General features: G+C 42.5%; 1 protein-coding gene across 2 annotated transcripts in view; it reads right to left on the bottom strand.

Annotated features, from left to right (window-relative positions):
- The window catches only part of LOC127000401 (uncharacterized), a 61544-nt gene that overhangs the window by 6977 nt on the left and 33487 nt on the right, over window positions 1–21080 (bottom strand). For both annotated transcript variants that reach the window (XM_050864092.1, XM_050864093.1), the window contains exon 2: window positions 6109–6182. In XM_050864092.1, the coding sequence (XP_050720049.1) occupies window positions 6109–6178 (70 nt within the window). In that variant the 5' untranslated portion in view covers window positions 6179–6182. The remainder of the gene's footprint in view (window positions 1–6108; window positions 6183–21080) is intronic.

Raw genomic sequence — 21080 nt, 5'->3', positions numbered from 1 at the left:
GTTTTACTTTCTACTTTATATTACTATTGACCTGTCTTCTGAACCGTAAAAAAATAAAGTATGCAAAGTAACGAAATAATAAAGTATCCACGAAACATACCTTCAACGACCTATGAAAAGTGGAGTACCGGGGAGCAGCATGAGTTAGAGTGACGGTACTGTCAGACAAGTGTGTGTGTGTGTGTGTGTGTGTGTGTTGGGGGTGGGGGGAGTCAGAATCTATATATACACACCACCATCAATACAACTAAAGCCACCTTTGTAAGTAAACCCACGCCACCACCAGGGCAGAATATGATCACCAGTATCCGCAATAACAAGTAAACGTAATTTGTATTTAGAAAAGGAAATGATAAAAGTAAGCAGCAGGACAGAATAAACAGCATCTCTATTTTCTTTCAGCTGACCAACGCAACACGGAATTAGAAAAAGAGAACAAAATAGCAAGTGGATAAAATAAACAGCATCTCTTTCTTTTATCCTACCAACGTAATGTGAGTTTAGAAAGAGAGAAAAAAAAAACATTAAACATCAGGATTATAAACAGCATCTCTAGTTTCTTTCCAGCGTTTTTCTCTTTCCTCCCACTTCCATACCTTTCCTTCTCTTTTCCTCCGTTCTCTCCATCAGTTCCTCTATCCCCTTCCTCCTTCCATATCTTCTTCTTGCATATCCCTTCGTATACCTTTCCTACTCTTTCCCTCTGTTCTCACCATCAGTACCTCTTCTTCCCTTTTTCCTTGTTTATTTTTCTTCCAATAGTTATAATCATTCGTTTGTCTACATATCCTTAGAGCGTGTGAGCATCGGTGACCTTTACCATTCGTTAAAGCGTAATACACGGGGAATGGGGAGGTATAAATAGCTTCAGGTGTGTTCAGGTATTATGACAAAGGGTCGGTTTCTGCCAGGCATTGTATCACCGCCAGTCAACCTTCATTAATACGCATACTATACCATCATTTTCCTCTTAATACAGCTACACGCATCCCGCCTGCACGGAGTTATTCTTTAAGTCGACGATGTTGTTCGCGTGGCGGCAATCAGGTTAATGAAGATACACAGGTACACGTGCCCGAGATAACTCACCTGTTTTTACTTTGCTATCATGCTTCCATTCTGTTAGTGAAAGCGTACAAATAGTATCACGTCAATAGAATTTCCGAGTATTATTTCCAAGTAAATATTATTAGCAAGTAAAGTATCGCATGGCTGGCGGACGTGATTGGACAAAGGACCTGCTTTTCGCTCCCTGTCGTGTTAGAGGCAGCGAGTCCGTGAACAGCGCGGCAGAGATGAATGATCGAGTGAAGGTGGATCCTAATTACTCTTCGGGTGTCGCGGGCGTCCCGGCGGAGCACTGTACCGGCGCCGGGAGTGAACGAGAGATTGCGAACATGGTTTTTTTTCGTACCATTTACAAACGGAATACGAAAACGAGCCAAAGCAAACACAATTGATAGGAAACAAACTAAGCCTGTTCACTTAAGTCCGACCCAAGCTGACAACATAAACCTAAGCGTGTTTGCAAGCTGAGTGCTGATTGGCTACTGCTATGGCTTCCAAGTTTTCTTTAACCTCTGTTTGTGTTTATCTCACGCAGCACTTTCTGGTAATCTGCACTGTGCTTACGAACACGCTTAGGTTTATGTTGTCAGCTTGGGTCAGACTTAAGTGAACAGACTATAGCTGGCGCGAGGAATTAACGAGGAATGGCGGACGTGTTTTTGTTTTCATACCTCGTACAAACAAATTATAACATATGAAGCAAATCACAATCACACAAAGAAAACCGAAAATAGTGTATATCTAACTTGCAAATTAACACTTTAGGTGCATTCTTTTCTTACCTTTTGAATGATTAAATTAAGAGGTATACTACTTTCCAAACAAACAGACATAAGGAAATAAAATAAAATCAAAAGAAACCAAACATTACTGTAGAACTAACCGACAAAATGGCAATATTAAACCCATTTTTTTTGGTTACTTTCTGGAATATTAAACTTAGTTATATTTCCATTCAAACAAAGATATAGAAAAAAGCAGAAAATAGCGTGTATCTAAACTACATATAACGCTTTAAAGACATTGTTGTCATCCCATCTTTCGGAACATTAAATTAAAAGTTATATTTCTACATAAAAAAAGGAAATAAGTACAACCCCAAAACCAACATCAAACAGTGATTAGAAACAGCAAGAAAGAAGAAAACCAATATAATAGCGAAAATAAATAGCAAGAAAGAAGAAAACCAATATTAGAGCGAAAATAAAGAGCAAGAAAGAAGAAAACCAATATAAAAGCGAAAATAAATAGCAAGAAAGAAAACCAATATAATAGCGAAAATAAATAGCAAGAAAGAAAACCAATATAATAGCGAAAATAAATAGCAAGAAAGAAGAAAAGCAATATAATAGCGAAAATAAATAGCAAGAAAGAAGAAAGCGAACATAAAGTGGGAAGCAAGAAAAAACACAACACGAATAAAAAGAGTATGAATCGTAGCTTTTCCAACATGCATGCAAATCCGACCTTTCATCAGCGTCCCGAGGCAGGCAGGTGAGAGCGGCGGGCCCGGCAAAGCAACGCAGGTAACCCAAGCCTCACCTGCCCCACCTGCGCTCCGCCAAGGCTCTCGTAATAGCACTCCGCCGCTTTATGCTGCGTCAACTCGGTGTGCGTCAACAGGGAATGAAAATAATGATTGCTGTGTGCTTTCTGCCACCACGCAAATATGATGTACTAGATTGCTTTCTCCTTTTCCCCGACCACGATTTAATCCTTCTCTCTGTGCCTGTTTTCCTTTTCCTATTCCTTCTTCTCCTCCTGAGTGTGATCGTTCAATTCCTCCTCTTCCTCTTTCTCTTTCTTCTCCTACTGCATTTTGTATTCAACTTGCTACTGGTTGATCTCGCTTCCTTCTTCCTCCTTTTATTCTTCCTCCTCTTCGCCCTTTCTTCCTCTTCCTACTGTTTCTCGTTCTCTTCTTTCCTCTACCCCTCCTCCTCTTCCTCTTCCTCCAGTAATTCGTGATGCTGATGATGATTCTTCTCCTCCGTCCTCCTCTACCTCCTCCTCTCAGATTTTCTCCTCTGCATAAATTCTAACCTTTTGTCACAACTAAGAAAATACTCACATGCGGATTTCTTAAAACAACAACACCAACAATCTCTTTCCCTCTCCCTCTCCCTCTCCCTCTCTCTCTCTCTCTCTCCGGGTTTTTGCTCCTTCCCTGGGACTCGAAACAAGACATAAGAAGAAGTACCAGGAAAGACCTCTTCGGAGACACGATTTTGCTCCTCGCTGTCTTTTGGGAGTGAGGAAAAACAATACCCGTGTTCTATTTAATATTCGAAGGCTTGGGACAGCTTGGTTTGGCGCGTGGAAAAAACAACAACTGATCGAAAGAGACTTTGAGAACCGGTGAAAGTTTGTTAGCGTTGCAACTTGAATACTCTGATCAGTGGAGTTTTTTTTAAAATTTGTTTTTCTTTGTTTATATTTTGCTGTTGTTTTTGTTTAAACTTTACATAGCGAGAGAAAGATTGAACGAGAGAGAGAGAGAGAGAGAGAGAGAGAGAGAGACTACTCGTAAACACTCCCTTCCTCTCTCTCCTCCTCCTCCTCCTCCTCCTCCTCCTCCTCTTCCTCTCTCTCCCTCTCTCTCTCTCTCTCTCTCTCTTTCTCTCTCTCTCCTCTCTCTCTCTCTCTCTCTCTCTCTCTCTCTCTCTCTCTCTCTCTCTCTCTCTCTCTCTCTCTCTCTCTCTCTCTCTCTCGGCCTCTCTTCTTACCTCCATTTCTCTTTTATTTAATTTCTCGCTCCCTCTCTTTCCTTCTCACCTTCCTCGTATGTCCCCTAAGCCTCTCACTTTCTCTCCCTCCTTTCCTCCCATTCTTCTCCCCCCTTTTCCCTCCTCTCCCCCAGTGTCCAATATGTGTCCTTCTTCCTTGAGCCTGCTCCATGCTTGCTTCCTCCTTCCTTCCTTTCTTTCATTGCTCTTTCCCTCCCTCCTTCCCTCCATCCTCATCTCTTTCTTCCTCCCTCCATTTCTCTTTATCTCCCGACCCCAGCCTCTCTTGTGTTTCCTCCCTCCTTTCCTTCCTTCCTTCATTGCCTCCTCTTCCCCTTTAATGTTTCCTCCCTCCTTCCTCTATTCTCTCCCTCAATACCTCTCATATTCCGCTATTTCCTTCTTCCCCTCATTACCGCTTTCTACGTTTATACCTCCCCATTAGCGCGTTCTCTCTCCCTCCCTCCCTTCTCTCCTTCAGCGCCTCCAATGTTCCCTCCTTCTCTCTTTTCCTCCCTTCCTCCCCTTCCCTCCTTCTTCTCATCTCTGACTAATATTTCTCCTTCCTATTCTATACTTCTCCTTATTCTATTCTTTCTCTTTACTTCTCTTCCTCTTCCCTGTTTTACTCTAATTCTTCTACTCGTTTTCACCCTTGTTCTCCCTTTGCTCTCACTCCCTCTCCCTCTTTCTCTCATCTCCAACCACTCCTTCCTATTTTCTCCTTCTTGCCTTCTTCCTTCTCTCCTTTATCCTATTCCCTTCCTTCCTCCTCATGATCCCCTCAACCCTCCTCCTCCTTCCTCCCTCCCTTTCTTCCTACGCCCCCCTCCCACACAAAGACGAGCGGCAGCAACTCGGCCTGAATGGAGTCAAAACATTCATAAGTCTCCTCGTCGACTCACAAGGGACCGCGGGACCAGGAACACGAATGGATGGAAAGCGTCATGAACACTGCACGCCTCCGCCTCCTCCCCCCCCCCTCTCTCTCTCTCTCTCTCTCTCTCTCTCTCTCTCTCTCTCTCTCTCTCTCTCTCTCTCTCTCTCTCTCTCTCTCTCTCTCTCTCTCTCTCTCTCTCTCTCTCTCTCTCTCTCTCTCTCCTTCCTACTCGTTCTCGTCTTCATCCTCCCCATGTTCCTCCTCCTTCTCCTCCTTATTTCCAATCACCCTTCTTCTCTTTCCTCCCCTTCCTCTTCTTCCTCTCCTTCTACTCGTCCGTCCTCTACTTGCTATCAATCTCACTCTTCTTCCTCATCTCTAACTACTATTTCTTCCTATTTTTCGTTTTATTATTTCCTTCTTATTTCTTTCCCTCATCCTATTGCTCTCCTTCCTCCTCCTCCTACTCCTATTCTTCATCTACTGCTCGTTCTCGTTTTTCCCCTCCTCCTCCTCCTCCTCCTTCTGATGCCTGCCAGGGGCTCTCCGTTACCTGGCAGCGCTGAGGCAAATAAGTTTCTTTGCTTTCCGTTAATGTGCTTCGTATCGAGTGCTTGTAAGGTTTGTTTGTTTGTGTGTCCTCCGCGTAATTTGAGAGACACTTTGTAATACGAGGAATTTCTTTTATTGCTTCCTTTCTCTCGTCAACCGCTCTTTATTTGATGAACTGTGGATGTTTGTAATACCTTTCTAGCGATTTGTATTTCCTTTATATAATTGGCGAAAGCTATTGTTAAAATGTGTCTCGGTCTTAATCTTTCCGTTTTAATCTGTTTCCTTATTTCATGTGCCACTGTTTGGTAGATATATTATATATATTAGTACGTATTTTCTTATGTATTATGCAAGTTCACTGGTAAACAGATCATGATAATACGGTTGAAAGAAGTTGAACATTGCTATTTTAGACAAACAACTAAACCGGAATAATCATCAAGTGTATATATAGACACTCCCTTACCTATCCATCTATGTCTTGTTGGTACTGTTTAAATAAGTTGAACACCGCTATTTTGGACGAACAAGTAACTCAGAATAAACACCAGGTATATAACAGACAACCTCCCTTTACCTATCCATCTATCACTCTCTCTATCTCCCGAACTTCTAAAATCAATGGTATATAGGTCTCGGTGGTACGGTTTAAATAAGTTGAACATCGCTATTTTGGACGAACCCGGTATATAATTACAATAGACAACCTCCCTTTATCTACCTATCTATTCCTCTCTCTGTCTCCCTAACTTTCTCACTTCCACTCTGTTTAGCCTCTCGTCCCCTCGCCGCCCTCTTCACCACAGCGGCCCGGCAGGTGAACAACAAAGGCCGGTTATAAACTAATTACAGGTAACATAAGTGAGGGTGAGAGCTTACCTGGCGTGACGAGCAGGGTGAGGGTGAGCAGAAGGGCCAGCGCCGCGCCCCACGCCCACGGGACCGCCATCACCCTGGGGAGACAAACACACTGGGGTCAGACGCGTGGGTGGAGAAAGTTGCTGTGTTGTAAGGAATGCGAGTTAGGGTGAAGAGGAGGAGAGGGGGGTGTTGTGTGGGGGGGAGGGATGGGAGGGGGAGAGGTCTGTGTGTTTGGGATTTTTTTTATATTTTGTGTTTGTGTTTGTTTGTTTGTGTGTGTGTGTGGGGGGGGTGTAAGTGGAGTAACTGGTTGATTTTAAGAGTAAATGTTAGTTTCGTCTCTCTCTCTCTCTCTCTCTCTCTCTCTCTCTCTCTCTCTCTCTCTCTCTCTCTCTCGTTCAATATGAAAAAATAGTTAAGAGTAGAGATGGAACCCCGTAGAGTTATTCATCCTCTCTCTCTCTCTCTCTCTCTCTCTCTCTCTCTCTCTCTCTCTCTCTCTCTCGTTCAATATGAGAAAAATAGTTAAGAGTAGAGATGGAACCCCGTAGAGTTATTCATCCATCTCTCTCTCTCTCTCTCTCTCTCTCTCTCTCTCTCTCTCTCTCTCTCTCTCTCTCTCTCTCTCTCTCTCTCTCTCTCTCTCTCTCTCTCTCTGTGCCACATGTCAAATCCCCTCAGAGTCGCAAGCGCTGACGATAATAGAAAGGAAAGGGAGGAGGAGGAGGAGGAGGAGGAGCACATTAGACACCTTCACTCAATAGTTTCCTGACTGATTGCTTAGTCTTCTCATTCCTCCTTCTCCTCCTCCTCCCTCTCTCTCTCTCTCTCTCTCTCTCTCTCTCTCTCTCTCTCTCTCTCTCTCTCTCTCTCTCTCTCTCTCTCTCTCTCTCTCTCTCCATCGCCTCGTCAGCCCCGGTTAATCACTCTTTTTCATCACATCATCTTAAGAATCGAGAACTTAAGCCGATCAGACCCTTCCTTGCCTCCTCCTCCATTCGCCTCCCTCTCCTCCTTTTTCTCTTCCTCCTCTTTCATTTTCCTCCTTCAATTTCATTCGTCTATTTTTTTCCATCCGCCGCTTCATTCTATTTTTTTTCCCTCTCCTGTTTTTTTTTTCTCTCCTCTTCCTTCCTCCTTCATCTCCCTCTCCCCTCCCTGTTTATTTTTCTCTCCTCCTCTCCTTACTCCTTCATTCCCCACTCTTCTTTTTTTTTTTACTTTTTTCCTCCTTCATTCTCACTCTTCCCCCTCTCTCTTATTTCTTCTTCATCCTCCTCCTCCTTCCTCCTCCACCTTTCTCTATTTTTTTAGTTTCTTCTCCTCCTTTCATTTTTCCCTTTCCTCTTCTTACTTCTTTTATTTCTCCTCCTCATCTATCTCCTCGTATTTTTTCTCCTTCCCTTGTTTCTTTTTTACTACTCGTATTTCTCTTCTTCTTTTAGCCCCTCTTCCAATGTTTCTTGCGGCCTTTCCTTTCCCTTCGTCATCTTCCCCTTATCCTCTTCCATATTCTCCTTACTTTTCATTTTTCTCCTAATTCTCCTCTTTCTCCTCTCCTCTGTCTATTTCTTTGCGCACATTACGTCTCCTCATCCTATTTCTCTTCTATTTTCTCCCCTTCCAATGTTTCTTGCCGTCTTTCCTTTCCCTTCGTCATCTTCCCTTTATCCTCTTCCATATTCTCCTTACTTTTCATCTTTCTCCTAATTCTCCTCTTTCTCATCCTCCTCTTTCTCATCCTCCTCTATTTCTTAGCGCACATTACGTCTCTCCTATTTCTCTTCTATTTTCTACCCTTCCAATGTTTCTTGCCGTCTTTCCTTTCCCTTCGTCATCTTCCCCTTATCCTCTTCCATATTTTCTTTCATCTTTCTCCTAATTCTCCTCTTTCTCATCCTTCTTTTCCTCCTTTCCTCTGTCTATTTCTCCGCGCACATTTCATCGCAAAACCTTATTATCCCGCTCTTCAGGGAACGAAGTGAAATATTTTTGCTACACAATTTATTACATCAAGTTCTGGGAGAGTGAAATAACAATATAGAAGGAAAAAAAGAAGCTGAGCAAATTCTGAGAGAGAGAGAAAAAGGATTTACTTAGAGCGGGAAATAAATCACATGTAACGAAGTAGAGAGAGTGAGAAAAAAAAAATAGAAAGAATAGTTGATATATTTGTGATTAAAAGTCGAGCACAAAATGAACTAAAAATAATAAAAAGGAAAAAATTATCAGTGAAAACAATTACAGCACACACACACACACACACACACACACACACACACACACACACACACACACACACACACACACACACACACACACACACATTCTTCTTGCTTTATAAATAGAATACACATTTCCTCTTATTTCATTTGTAGGATCTGAACGAGAGGAGAAAAGGAGAGAAAAGGAGCTAATTAAACGCAAGAAGGAAAGCAGAAAAAAAATTAAGAAAGCAGGAAGATAAAGTAAAAAAGATAAAATATGAAAGAAAAAGAGAATGGAAGCGAGAAAACTTAAGAGACGTAGAGGAGCAGACGTGGGAAGAGGAGGAGGAGGAGGAGGAGGAGGAGGAGGAGGAGGAGGAGGTGTGGGTGAGCGTGGGAAAGAATTCATCCGCTTACTATGAACCTGAAAATAATTCCTGAGGGTTATTTCTCTCTCTCTCTCTCTCTCTCTCTCTCTCTCTCTCTCTCTCTCTCTCTCTCTCTCTCTCTCTCTCTCTCTCTCTCTCATTTTTTTTACTAATTTCCCTCTGACCATTTTATTTTATTTTATTGTCTATCGTGTGTGTGTGTGTGTGTGTGTGTGTGTGTGTGTGTGTGTGTGTGTGTGTGTGTGAGAATCCTGCATACCTGTGGCTCGCTCATTATGTTACCTGACACCTGCGATACCTCCTTCCCTTCGTCCTTCCCTCCGCACCTCCTTTATCCTTTCCTCCCTACTTTATCTATATATACTCCATTCAACCTTTTAGTTTATCTCTCCTTACCTTTTATCTTCTCTTTCATTCCATTATCTTCTCCTCTTCCCTTTCTCTCCTTTCATCCCTATCTCTTCTTTTTTTATCCCTTGTTTCATCCCTCCGTCCACCTTATCCTCACCGTTGTTGCCTGCCTTCTTTTTCCTTTTCTCTCTACCTCCTTACCCTCACCCCTGCCACCCTGCCTTTCTCTTTTTCTCAACCCTTGTTTCATCCCTCCGCCATCCTTCCCCTCACCCCTCCTGCCCTTCCCTTTCTTTCCTACCTGGCCAGCTAATAGAACAGGTGTATCGTTTCCCCTCGCAGTAAAGAATCCCTTGTGAACATGCTTTCCCTGGTGAACGATAGCAGAGGGAGAGGGAACACGCTGACTGTCTGTATGTCTGTATGCTGAGAGGTTTTGTGGATCTGTTTATCTGTCTGTGTGTGTCTGTGTGTTGGTTGGCTTTATGAATCTCTGTCTCTGTTTGTCTGTGTGTGTGTCTGTTCTCTCTCTCAGGTGTCAAGTCAGCTGGCTCTTGTCTCATTCACAGCTAACAGAGGTTTACGCAGGTGAAGCCAGGTAAGGGGGAGTGTTTTAAGAGGCTTCGTGTGTGTGTGTGTGTGTGTGTGTGTGTGTGTGTGTGTGTGTGTGTGTGTGTGTGTGTGTGTGTGTGTGTGTGAGAGAGAGAGAGAGAGAGAGAGAGAGAGAGAGAGAGAGAGAGAGAGAGAGAAGCTGAAGAAGAGGAAGGAAGGAGGAGGAGGAGAGATGGTTCAGAGAGAGGAGCAAAGAAAAAAAAGGTGAAACACACACACACACACACACACACACACACACACACACACACACACACACACACACATACACACAGAGGACGCACTTAACACAGCGGACATTCCATACATAACAAAGTGACCACGGAATGTGTGTGTGTGTGTGTGTGTGTGTGTGTGTGTGTGTGTGTGTGTGTGTGTGTGTGTGTGTGTGTGTGTGTGAAAAACATAATCACCAGCTCCCTTTAACCTTCACCTCTCTGGACTTTCTTTTCTTTCCTGTAAAAAACAAAAAAATCTTGCTCGGCTCCAATTCTTGAAAATTTCCCGGAACAAAGTCTTGACTCTTCCTCGTTTATATTTCCCTGAATCCTCTTTTTTAATTACCCAAATCCATGAAGAAAATCTAGAATTGAGGTGGTAATTAACGTCGAATATATTTTCTTTCATCCAAACACCGAAAATAGGGGAATAAAATATGGTCTTAATTTATCATCTAAAAAAATATTAAATCTGCGATATGTATTATTCCTATGGGCTCACTTTTCCTCATTTTCGGTGGGACTTAGATTGTTATTATCAAGACACTTTACCTTCTCACATCAGCTATTTCTAAAGGTCAAAGAGGGGATCAATCGGGTTCTAACGAGTGTTTTTTTAGGTTCACGGTACAGAGGAAGGGTCAAACTACCACCAGGGTCATAAAACTTCTGGAAATGCCCACAACTTACTCAAATGCCTTGTGAAATGTGTGTTCTTGTGAGATGAAGTGCTTTTTAAAATACGACCCTTAATTTAATCGCTTAATTCTCTTTAGCTGTGGTGTTAGGGAGACAAACACAGGTCAAGAATATCAGCTTAGCCTTAAACTTATGAAGATCCTCCCTCTTGTCTTTGTCTGTCAGTCTGTCTTGCCACCCGAGTGTCTACCTGTGTTTGTTTTGTTTCAATTAGCTATCTGTCTGACTGTGTAGGTTTAGACGTTGTTCTATCTTTCTGTCTGTCTGTTATTATATTTTTGTATCTGTTACTGTCTCTATGCGTCAGTTTTGCATGTTTTATTTTTTGTCTGTTTTTTTGTGTTTTAATAATTTGTCCGCATTTGTCATTCTTCATATTTGTTTCTCTCTCTTCTCTATTTCAATCTTCACTGTTTATATTTCTCTCTCTCTCTCTCTCTCTCTCTCTCTCTCTCTCTCTCTCTCTCTCTCTCTCTCTCTCTCTCTCTCTCTCCATATCTCCCCCTCCATCTTCCCCTCTCTCTATCCCTCTCTCTCTATCCCCCTCTCTCTATCCCCCTCCCTCTACCCCCCTCCCCCCCTCCTCCCTTCCAGCCCTCCCTTTCCCTCCCAACCCTTCCCCTCCCCCGCCTTCCCTGCCGCGTGTGGGTATATCTTTATTTGTGTTCCCGCTTTGTCAGGTGATCGTATTAAATCTACGCGCTGAGGTTTCTTTTAATTCGACACAGAAGACCCACAGGTGCCCCGGGAAGCCACGAGGAGGAGGAGGAGGAGGAGGAGGAGGAGGAGGGCGGAAAGATCTAAGGGGGTCTTCCGGTCTCTTCCCTTTCCCTTTCTCTGTGGTATGTCTCTCCCTTTCTCTTTGTTCTCTCTCTCTCTCTCTCTCTCTCTCTCTCTCTCTCTCTCTCTCTCTCTCTCTCTCTCTCTCTCTCTCTCTCTCTCTCAATGTGTGTGTGTGTGTGTGTGTGTGTGTGTGTGTGTGTTCTCGTTTGTGCCGCTGCCTCCTCCTCCATCACTAGGCTCTAAATTAAGACCACCACCACCACCACCATGTTCATCACCACTACCACCACCACCACCACCACCACCACCACCATTTTCATCACCACTATCCCCACCCCCCCCACCACCACCACCACCTTGACCACCATTTTCATCACCACTACCACCATCAACACCACCACCACCATTTTCATCACCATCGCTATCACTTACTACCTTCAATTAACTTTATCACCAGTCCTTACTCCGTTACACTCATTTCTACCACCACGACTACTACTACTACTACTACTACTACTACAACAAATGGCATTCCAAAACAAATAGGGACAATAACTACTACCACTACACCTATTTTATCACCACCACCACCACCACCGCCACCTCCAGCAACAGTAACAGGCTCAGTACCCACGTAACTTCACCTCAACTTCACCTAACTCACTCAAACTTCCTTCTATCCACCTCACAAGTTCCAAGTAAGTTTGGGCAATGCTCACACACTCCACTCCTCCCTGTCTCCCTTTTCCTCTCCCAGCCACACCCAGTATCCTCCCTCCCTGTCTCCCTTTATTCCCCCTATTCCCCCATGCAGTGTCACATATCTTCTCCCTCTCGTGTTCTCCCTCCCTTTCTTTCTCTCTATTCTTTTTTTTTTCGTTATTTTCGTTCTTGAGCCTCTGTCTGTACTCTTTCCCTTTTTCTTTTTTTTTCTTTTTCTTTCTTTCTCTTTTAGTTTCTACGTTCCACAGCTGTTCCATTGCACCCTTCCTCTCTCACTCTTCTATTTTTCACTTCCTCTTACATCCACTATCTCTTCTTTATTATCTCCTCTTCTTGTCCCTCTCTTTTACTTCCCATCTGTGTCTCTCTCTTCTTTCCTTTTCCTTCTTGTATCGTTTTACTTTCCTTCCCTTCATAACCTAGCACATCAATATCTTTTTCACTCTTTAGTTCTCTTAGATTTCCTTCACATCAATGCCCTTCCAGTGTCCCCTCTCCCTTCCTTTGCCACCACTTCGAAACATTAAATTCCTTCTCTCTCTCTCTTTCTCTCTTCAGTTCCCTTCCCTTCACTTCACACCTACGGCCTTCCCTGACCCTTGTTCCTTCACGTTCTCCTCTCTCCTGCTCTCCCTTAACTTATCTTCCTAACTTGCCACACCAATTCAATTCCTCACCTCTCTCCCTCCACTTCCCTTTCATTTCTACAACACCACTCCACTCTCCTCCTCCCCTCCTCCTTCTCCTCCTCCTCTATTCCAATTCCCGTCACTTCCTTTCCTATAAGCTAACAAACCAATACCATCTCTCTTCTCCTCTCCCTTTCTCCTCCTCTCCCCCTCCACTTCCCTTTCATCCCCATCACGCCAGTTCACACTCCCCTTCCTCCTTCTCCTCCTCCTCCTCCTCCTCCTCCTCCTCCTCCTCCTCCTCCTCACACTTGTTCAATTTCCTTCACTTCCTTTTCTAAATTATCACATCAATACCGTATTTCTCTTTTCCTCTCTCCCTTCCTATCCTTATTTTCTTTTGACTTTTCTTTCATTTCGACCGAGCCAGTTCACACTCCTCCTCCTCCTCCTCCTCCTCCTCCTCCTCCTCCTCCGCCACCTCCTCCTCCTCCTCCTCCTCCTCCTCCTTCTTCTTCTCCTCCTCCTCCTCCTCCTCCTCACTCTTGTCCAATTTCCTTCATTTCTTTTCGTAAACAACAACACCCTTCTCTCTTCCCCTCTTCCTTTCTCTTCCTCTCTCCTCTCACTCTCAAAGCCTTTCTCTTCCTCTCTCCTCTCACTCTCAAAGCCTTTCTCTTCCTCTCTTCTCCCACTCACAAAGCCTTTCTCTTCCTCTCTTCTCCCACTCACAAAGCCTTTCTCTTCCTCTCTTCTTCCACTCTCAAAGTCTTTCTGTCCCCATCTCTTCATCTCTCAAAGCCTTTCTGCCTTTCTCTTCTTCTCTCAAAGCCTTTCTCTTCCTCTCCTCTACTCACCAAGCCTTTCAATCTCTCTCTTCTACTCGCGGTCTTTTATCTTCCTCTCTTCCCTACCACCGAATGCCATTATATATCTCTCTATCTCTCTTATATTACTTACAAAACCCTTCTGTTCCGCTCTTCCACTCGCAAATCCTTTCCCTCCCTCTATCCTCTCAGCACGGAAGCTTCTCTCATACCCGCAAGAGCGAAAACCCAGCGATGACTGCCTGATACAAAGCACGCGGTAACCCTCTCCCTGTTATCGCCGCACTAAACTCGCGCGGAAATACTAACGCCATCACTATCACGGGCGCTGACAAGGATTCATTACCGACACTCCTGCCTCGCCGGCCAAACCTTGCAGAGTGGGATAATAAAAATGAGTTTGGTGATTTTTTATTTTTTTTTCTCCTCATTGTGTTTTTGTTTCAGGTTTTTTCTTTGTGACTGATTATGTTGATGGAAATAATTAAGTGGCATATAAGACAGAGGGATTAAACGCAGACAAACAGAGAGATAGAAAAATTCCATACATACAGACAAAATAAGAAAGAAAAACAGACATACGGACATAATCACATACAGACTAAATGACACACAGAAAATTATGCAGCCATACATATATACACACAGACAGACAGACACATACGTAGATTTATATTATATGGACAAACGTGAGCATAATAAGAAAAACAGACACTCAGATAGAAAGACAGACATAGAGACTGACACACACACACACACACACACACACACACACACACACACACACACACACACACACACACACACCTTTTAAGTGACACTATGAAAGCGGGACAAAATTAGCTTTTTTTAATACTTTCTCTTTTTCTCGTTTCCTCACATGTCGATTTTTTCCAGTTTGTTCGTTTTCATTTTTGCATTTCCTTATTTGACGCGTCCTTTTTTTTCGTTTTTATACATATATATATTTTTTTTCTTCTCTCTCCCTCGCCCTCTCTCCCTCTCGTTCCTTGGCTTTTTTGTTTTTTTTCGATTTCCAATGTTTTTTCTCAATGCTTTTATCTCTCCCTGTGTTTTTTTTGTGTGTGTGTTATTGCTCGTGTTTGCTCTTACGGATGCTGGCAATATTCTTCCTTTTTTTTTCAAGCGTTTCAAAAACATTTTTTCCTCTGCAACAGTTGTTCTTTCGATATTACATTGTTCCCGTCTCTCTCTCTCTCTCTCTCTCTCTCTCTCTCTCTCTCTCTCTCTCTCTCTCTCTCTCTCTCTCTCTCTCTCTCTCTCTCTCTCTCTCTCTCTCTCTCTCTCTCTCTCTCTCTCTCTCTCTCTCTCTCGGGGGATGAGGTGGGGTGCAATAAATTACCGAACAACTGCGAGCAAGCTTCTTCAGTTAACAGCAGGCACGGTTTAGGAAGGGAGAGAAAGTGAGAGGAAAACGGAGAGAGATGAGAGAGAGGAGTTAGAGAGGTGTGGAGGGAAAGGTGCAAGGTGGAAAAGAGGAAAGGATCGTGAGGGTTAGAAGGATAAATGGAGAGAAGTGGAGGAATGGATGAAGTGGAGTTAAGGAATGCTAGAGAAAGAGAAGTAAGGATAGAAGAATGCAAGGAAATGAATAAAAGAAGAAATGAATGGAAGAATGAAGAAGGAAGGAAAGATAAGTGGAGGAATGGAGAAAAAGAGTGATGGAATAATGGTATAAATGGATGAAGTGGAGTTAAGGAATGCTAGAGAAAGAGAAGTAAGAATTGAAGACTGCAGAGAAATGAACAAAAGAAGAAATAAATGGAAGAATGGAGAAGGAAGGAGAGAGAAGGAATACATAAATAAATGGAAGAATTGGTACATAGGAACGTTGAAAAGGAGGAAAGAAGAAAAAAAAATTGGAAAGTGCTGAGAAATGAACCAAAAAATAAATGAAAAAAAAAACTGCAGGAGGAAGAGGAAGGAGTAGAATAAAAGAGTAAAAGGTAGAAATTAGAAATCGAGAAGAGAAATGAGAGAGTAATGAGGAGAGGAGAAAATAAAGGAGACAGAGAAAGGAAAAGGAAAGAGAAATTGAGAAAGGAAGAGGGGAGAGAAGGAAAAAAATAAGAGGAGGGTTGTGGAGAAAACGGAGGAGAAATGGAGGGAAAGAAGATAAATAAGGAAGGATTAGTAAATGGAGAGAGAGAGAGAGAGAGAGAGAGAGAGAGAGAGAGAGAGAGAGAGAGAGAGAGAAAGAGAGAGAGAGAGAAAATCCTGATAATAAGATCAAAGGATAAAGATAACATAGGCGAGATTGAAAGAAAAGAAATATAGAAAATAAATGATAAAGAAAAGTCGTAATTTCAAAAAAAGTGGAAATATATTTAAATCATTCCTTTCATCTCCCCTTCCAGTCTCTCTCTCTCTCTCTCTCTCTCTCTCTCTCTCTCGTCTTCCGATATTCAATTTTCTCATTCTTTTATTTATCACCCTTTTCCTCCTCTCCTCCAAAGCTTTTCCTCCGCATATTCTTTCTTCCCATCTTTTCAGCTTTAACTTTTCCACTAATTTTCCTCTCCGGATGGCATTATTTTCTCTCTCTCTCTCTCTCTCTCTCTCTCTCTCTCTCTCTCTCTCTCTCTCTCTCTCTCTCTCTCTCTCTCTCTCTCTCGTATACTCTTTCTTTTAAAATCTTTTCTGTTCCTCTTTTCGTTACATCACCCTCTTCTTCCTACTCCTCCTCCTCCTCCTCCTCCTCCTCTCCACCACCACCACCACCACTACCTCCTCCTCCTCCTCCTCTACTCATCTCCACTTTTCCAGCGTCGCTCATCTCCGCCTCAGCGATCATCGAAAAAAAAAGCGCCGTGAAATTAACTTACTCTTTTTAACGCGAGAGTAAAGCCTCCAGGATTTGTTAGGTAAATATGAGCCTACTTTTGACGACGAAAATTCTCTCTCTCTCTCTCTCTCTCTCTCTCTCTCTCTCTCTCTCTCTCTCTCTCTCTCTCTCTCTCTCTCTCTCTCTCTCTCTCTCTCTCTCTCTCTCTCTCTCTCTCTCTCTCTCTCTCTCTCTCTCTCTCATTATAAGGCTTAATTATCACCTCGTAAAAAAAAAAGGTGATGAAATGCTTTTTTTTTCATTTGATTTGATTTGCGTCTCTATTTTTTTCTTCGTCTTTTACGCACATTAGTGATAATATTTGGATGCTCACATTTATCTATTCGTATTAAAGAGTGACTGAATAAAAAATAACGGCACCGGAAATCAATGAAAAACGACAAAAATGCTCATATTAATTAGTATTCTTTTGCGGGAGACATCCTGAATTACACACACACACACACACACACACACACACACACACACACACACACACACACACACACACACACACACACACACACAGCTCTGTTTTCTCTTTGTCTGTCTGTCTGTCAGTCTGTCTTTTTCTCACTAAATCATACTTTTTTTTAACGTGTACAAATGTATCGTTTTTAGGTGATTTTTACTTAACATCATTTTCCGTTTATTTTTTCTCAAGTTGGCCGTTCTCTAGACTTCTCAAATTTACACTTTTATTTTATCCTATTCTGATTTTACTATGGATCATCTTTATGTATAGAAACTTTTATGTCAATGTTTTATTAAGTCATTTTAATATTATATTCTACATCGCCGTTCCCTTCTCTCCTCCTTTTATTAACGAAACTTAATTACTTCCTCCATTTTTTTTTACTGTTTAATTACTCTCTCTCTCTCTCTCTCTCTCTCTCTCTCTCTCTCTCTCTCTCTCTCTCTCTCTCTCTCTCTCTCTCTCTCTCTCTCTCTCTCTCTCTCTCTCTCTCTCGTTTATTAAATTTTCCTCACTTTCTCTTATGTTTATTAAATTTTCACGTCTCTCTCTCTCTCTCTCTCTCTCTCTCTCTCTCTCTCTCTCTCTCTCTCTCTCTCTCTCTCTCTCTCTCATTCCTCATTAAGGTGTTTTTGCGTCGTTAATTCATTACTCTCTCCCTCGCGGCGCTCAGGTAAACATCTCGCCCCATTTACTTATTGGGTTTTATTTATGAATTATACGATATATTTTTTCCCTCAATCACGCTCTACTTCGTTAGCGTTGGTTCCTCCTCCGCTGATTACGTTTTCTATCACTACGGAGAACAGGTTATTTTTTTTTATTGATTTTTATTCTTAACTTTATTCGTATTCTTATTTTCATTATTACTCGTATTTTTAATTTTCTCCCTCTCCCTCTTCTTCTTTTTCTTCTTCTTACTATTATTGTTACTGTGTTTGCTTTATAGTAGTAGTAGTAGTAGTAGTAGTAGTAGTAGTAGTAGTAGTAGTAGAATTATTATTATTATTATTATTATTATTATTAGTAGTAGTAGTAGTAGTAGTAAATCATTAGCAGCAGCATCACTCTTCTCATTACCATTCCTTTATTATTTCCTCAACATCATTCTATTTACCGTCAATTGATCAGCTTCTCCTAAAGCATTCAACGGACAGAAGGAAAAACAATATGAACATGTTAAGCTCATTTTCTCTCCCCCTCTCCTACTTCTCCCTCTCCCTCTCTCTCTTCCCTGCCTTCCTCCCTTCTCTCCTCCGGTTCTCTTTACAATTATCATATTTGCATCTCATTTACCGTGTTCTCATAAGCTACTGGGGATAATGGGTCTTCCCTTGCTAAGCCATCCCTTTCATACGTTACCCACCTCTCTCTCTCTCTCTCTCTCTCTCTCTCTCTCTCTCTCTCTCTCTCTCTCTCTCTCTCTCTCTCTCTCTCTCTCTCTCTCTCTCTCTCTCTCTCTCTCTCTCTCTCTCTCACTGAAAATTCCTTTACCTGTTCCTCAGATTCACGCGCTCTCAATATCTTACAAGCTTCTTTTTCCTTACTTTTCTTGTTTCCCTTCTTTCCTTCCTCCTCAACCTCCTCCTCTTCTTCCGTTCTTATTTTCCTTCCGCAGTGACGGATATTTATTGGAGAAAAAGGGGGAAGAGGAGGGAGAGGAGGAGGAGAAGAAGGAAGATAAATAAAGAAGAAAAAGAACAGAAAAAAGATTATGGGAGAAGGCGAAAGAGATACAAAGGGAGAAGGGGGAGGACGATATAAAAGGACGAGAGAAAAAGAGAAGAAAAAAAAAGAACTGGGGATTATGGTTTGACGAGAAGACAGGTGAAGAAAAAAACAGATCAATACATTTTTCCTCTTTTTCTTCACTCCTTTCATTTCGCAGAAGGAAACAAAAAATGGAAGCCACGTCACACATGTCCATCACGATCAACAAAAGTGAATATAGAGGGAATTCGAACCGTAAATATAGTAGTAGTAGTAGTAGTAGTAGTAGTAAAAGTAGTCGTTCTCCCATGCAATATATCGTAAGTAGCTATATGTATCCATCTTATTCTTTATCAGTAGCCGTATGTATTAATTTTTGACCTTATTAGTAGGCTTATGCATCCATTCTAGACTCCCTTCCGTGACGCTCCTTTCAAAATACAGAGAAAGGGTGAAAAATGGAAGGGAGACAATGGGATAGAAAGAAACAAAGGAGGAACGCGGTGGAAAGGGACTCAAATTGGTAAGCTCATAGTTTTTTTTTTCCCCCTTTTTTCCCTCCCTCCTCCATTTAGAGAACAGGTGGCGAGGGGAGGAGGAGGAGAGAGGGATAAAGGAAAAAGGGTAGCTGGATAAAGGGGAGAGGAGACAATACCGAAACGAAAGGGGAAACAGGAATAAAAAGGATTAAATAAAGATAAAAGATGAGAGATTAGAAGTTAAGGAAAAGAGTACAGAGGAGAATGGGAGAGGAAGAGAAGAGGAAGAGAGAGCAATGTAAGAAAAAGAGGGAAAGTTAAGAACGGGAGAGACGAAAGGGTGAAACATGAAAAAAAGATTAAGAGAAAGATAAAAGTAGGGAGAAGGTAAGAAAAAAAAAAGGAGAGAAGAGAGTGAGAAAGAGAAAAGAGGAAGGAAAAGCACTGCAAAAGAGGGGAAGCTAAGAGGGGAAAGTTAAGAAGGGGAGAGATCGCAAAGAGGGGAGAGGTTAGAGGTTAGGGAGGAGAAGGCTAAATTGGGGTCATGAGGGGGAGGGGGGGAGAGAGAGAGAGAGAGAGAGGGAGGAGAGGGGAGAGGTAAGAGGATTATGGGAGGTTAGGAAGAGGGGGAGTGGACGAAAAGGCAGCCGAGTGAAAAGTGAGGAGGAGGAGGAGGAGGAGGAAGAGGAGGAAGATGAAGGAAAGTAAGTTACAAAAAAATAGTGAAACGTCGAGCTGGGATGAAGAGAAGTCAGAGTCAGAGGAGGAGGAAGAGGAGGAGGAGGAGGAGGAGGAGGAGGAGTGACAGGGGCAGGTAATGGACAGGTGACAGACGGGATACACACCTTTACCACCCCCCGTCAACCCTTCCTCCTCCTCCTCCTCCTCCTCCTCCTCCTGCTGCTCCTGCTCCTCCTCCTTTATCCGTAATGGCTTCGTCCTGCTGTCGTTGGAAAGCTTCAATGATGCAGTAGGCGCCGTCAGTGTTGCCAGCGCCGAGGCAGGGAGTGAATGTGATATCTGCGCCATTAATCGGATTGGGCGGGATTACTCCATTCATTCCGGGTATTGGCAACGATGATTTTAAGGTGAGTATGAATTCCGCGGTTTTCTGTTCATCCTTTTTCTACCTCAATGGACTGGTTGGCGTGTGAGTTACCTGGAGTAGAAGCGGCGGCGGCGGCGGTAGCGACACTCCTGCTGCCTTTACCGTGTTCTCTAAGCGCTGGTTGAAGTTAAGGATTTCGTCTTTGTAACGGGATCTTAAGTAGTCTCGTGTGATAATTGCCTCTTTGAAGTGTTTTGTGAAATGATTATTGTTAGATGCATTGGTATATACTTTTTTTTACAGCGAAGGAGACGGCTCAAGGGCACAGAAATATAAAAATAATGAAGAAAAAAAAGCCCGCTACTTGCTGCTCCTAAAAAGATTATAGAGTGGCCAAAAGAGAGGTCAATTCCGGCTTTGTTTTAGGTTTCTGTTGACTTTTAATTTACACTCAAGTATTATCTTTATCTTATCTCTGCTTTCTCCCTCCATTCCAGTTTCCTCCACTCGCTGTTTCCTTTTCAACTTCCTCCTTTTCCTTCTTATTTCAACATCACCCTTCTATATATTTTGTTTTGTTTTAGCTTTACTTTATATTTACACTCGCCGATAATTCTTTCCTATCTCTTCCTTCTTCCTCCGTTTCAGTTTCTTCCCCTTGTTACTCTTGATCTTCCTCCATTATTACTTTTTCCTTAACATAACCCTTTAATTTTCCTACTTCTTCCTCTCTCCCTTCCTTCCTTCCTCCCTTTTCCCTATCTACACTCGCCAGTAATTCTATCTTATCTCCTTCTTCCTCCGTTTCAGATTCTTCTCCTTGTTACTTTTGATCTTCCTCCATTATCAATTTTCCTTTAACATAACCCTTCCATTTTCCAACATCTTCCTCTCTCCCTTCCTTCATTCCTCCCTTTTCCGCTTTCAAAAATCCTATACTTCCTGATTTTTTCCATATTCCCTCCTCCTTGTACTGTCCACCTCCTTCCTCCTCT

Source organism: Eriocheir sinensis, chromosome 18 (genome assembly GCF_024679095.1).
Source record: "Eriocheir sinensis breed Jianghai 21 chromosome 18, ASM2467909v1, whole genome shotgun sequence".
NCBI lineage: Eukaryota > Metazoa > Arthropoda > Malacostraca > Decapoda > Varunidae > Eriocheir > Eriocheir sinensis.
This window is presented reverse-complemented; position numbering and strand designations above follow the sequence as displayed.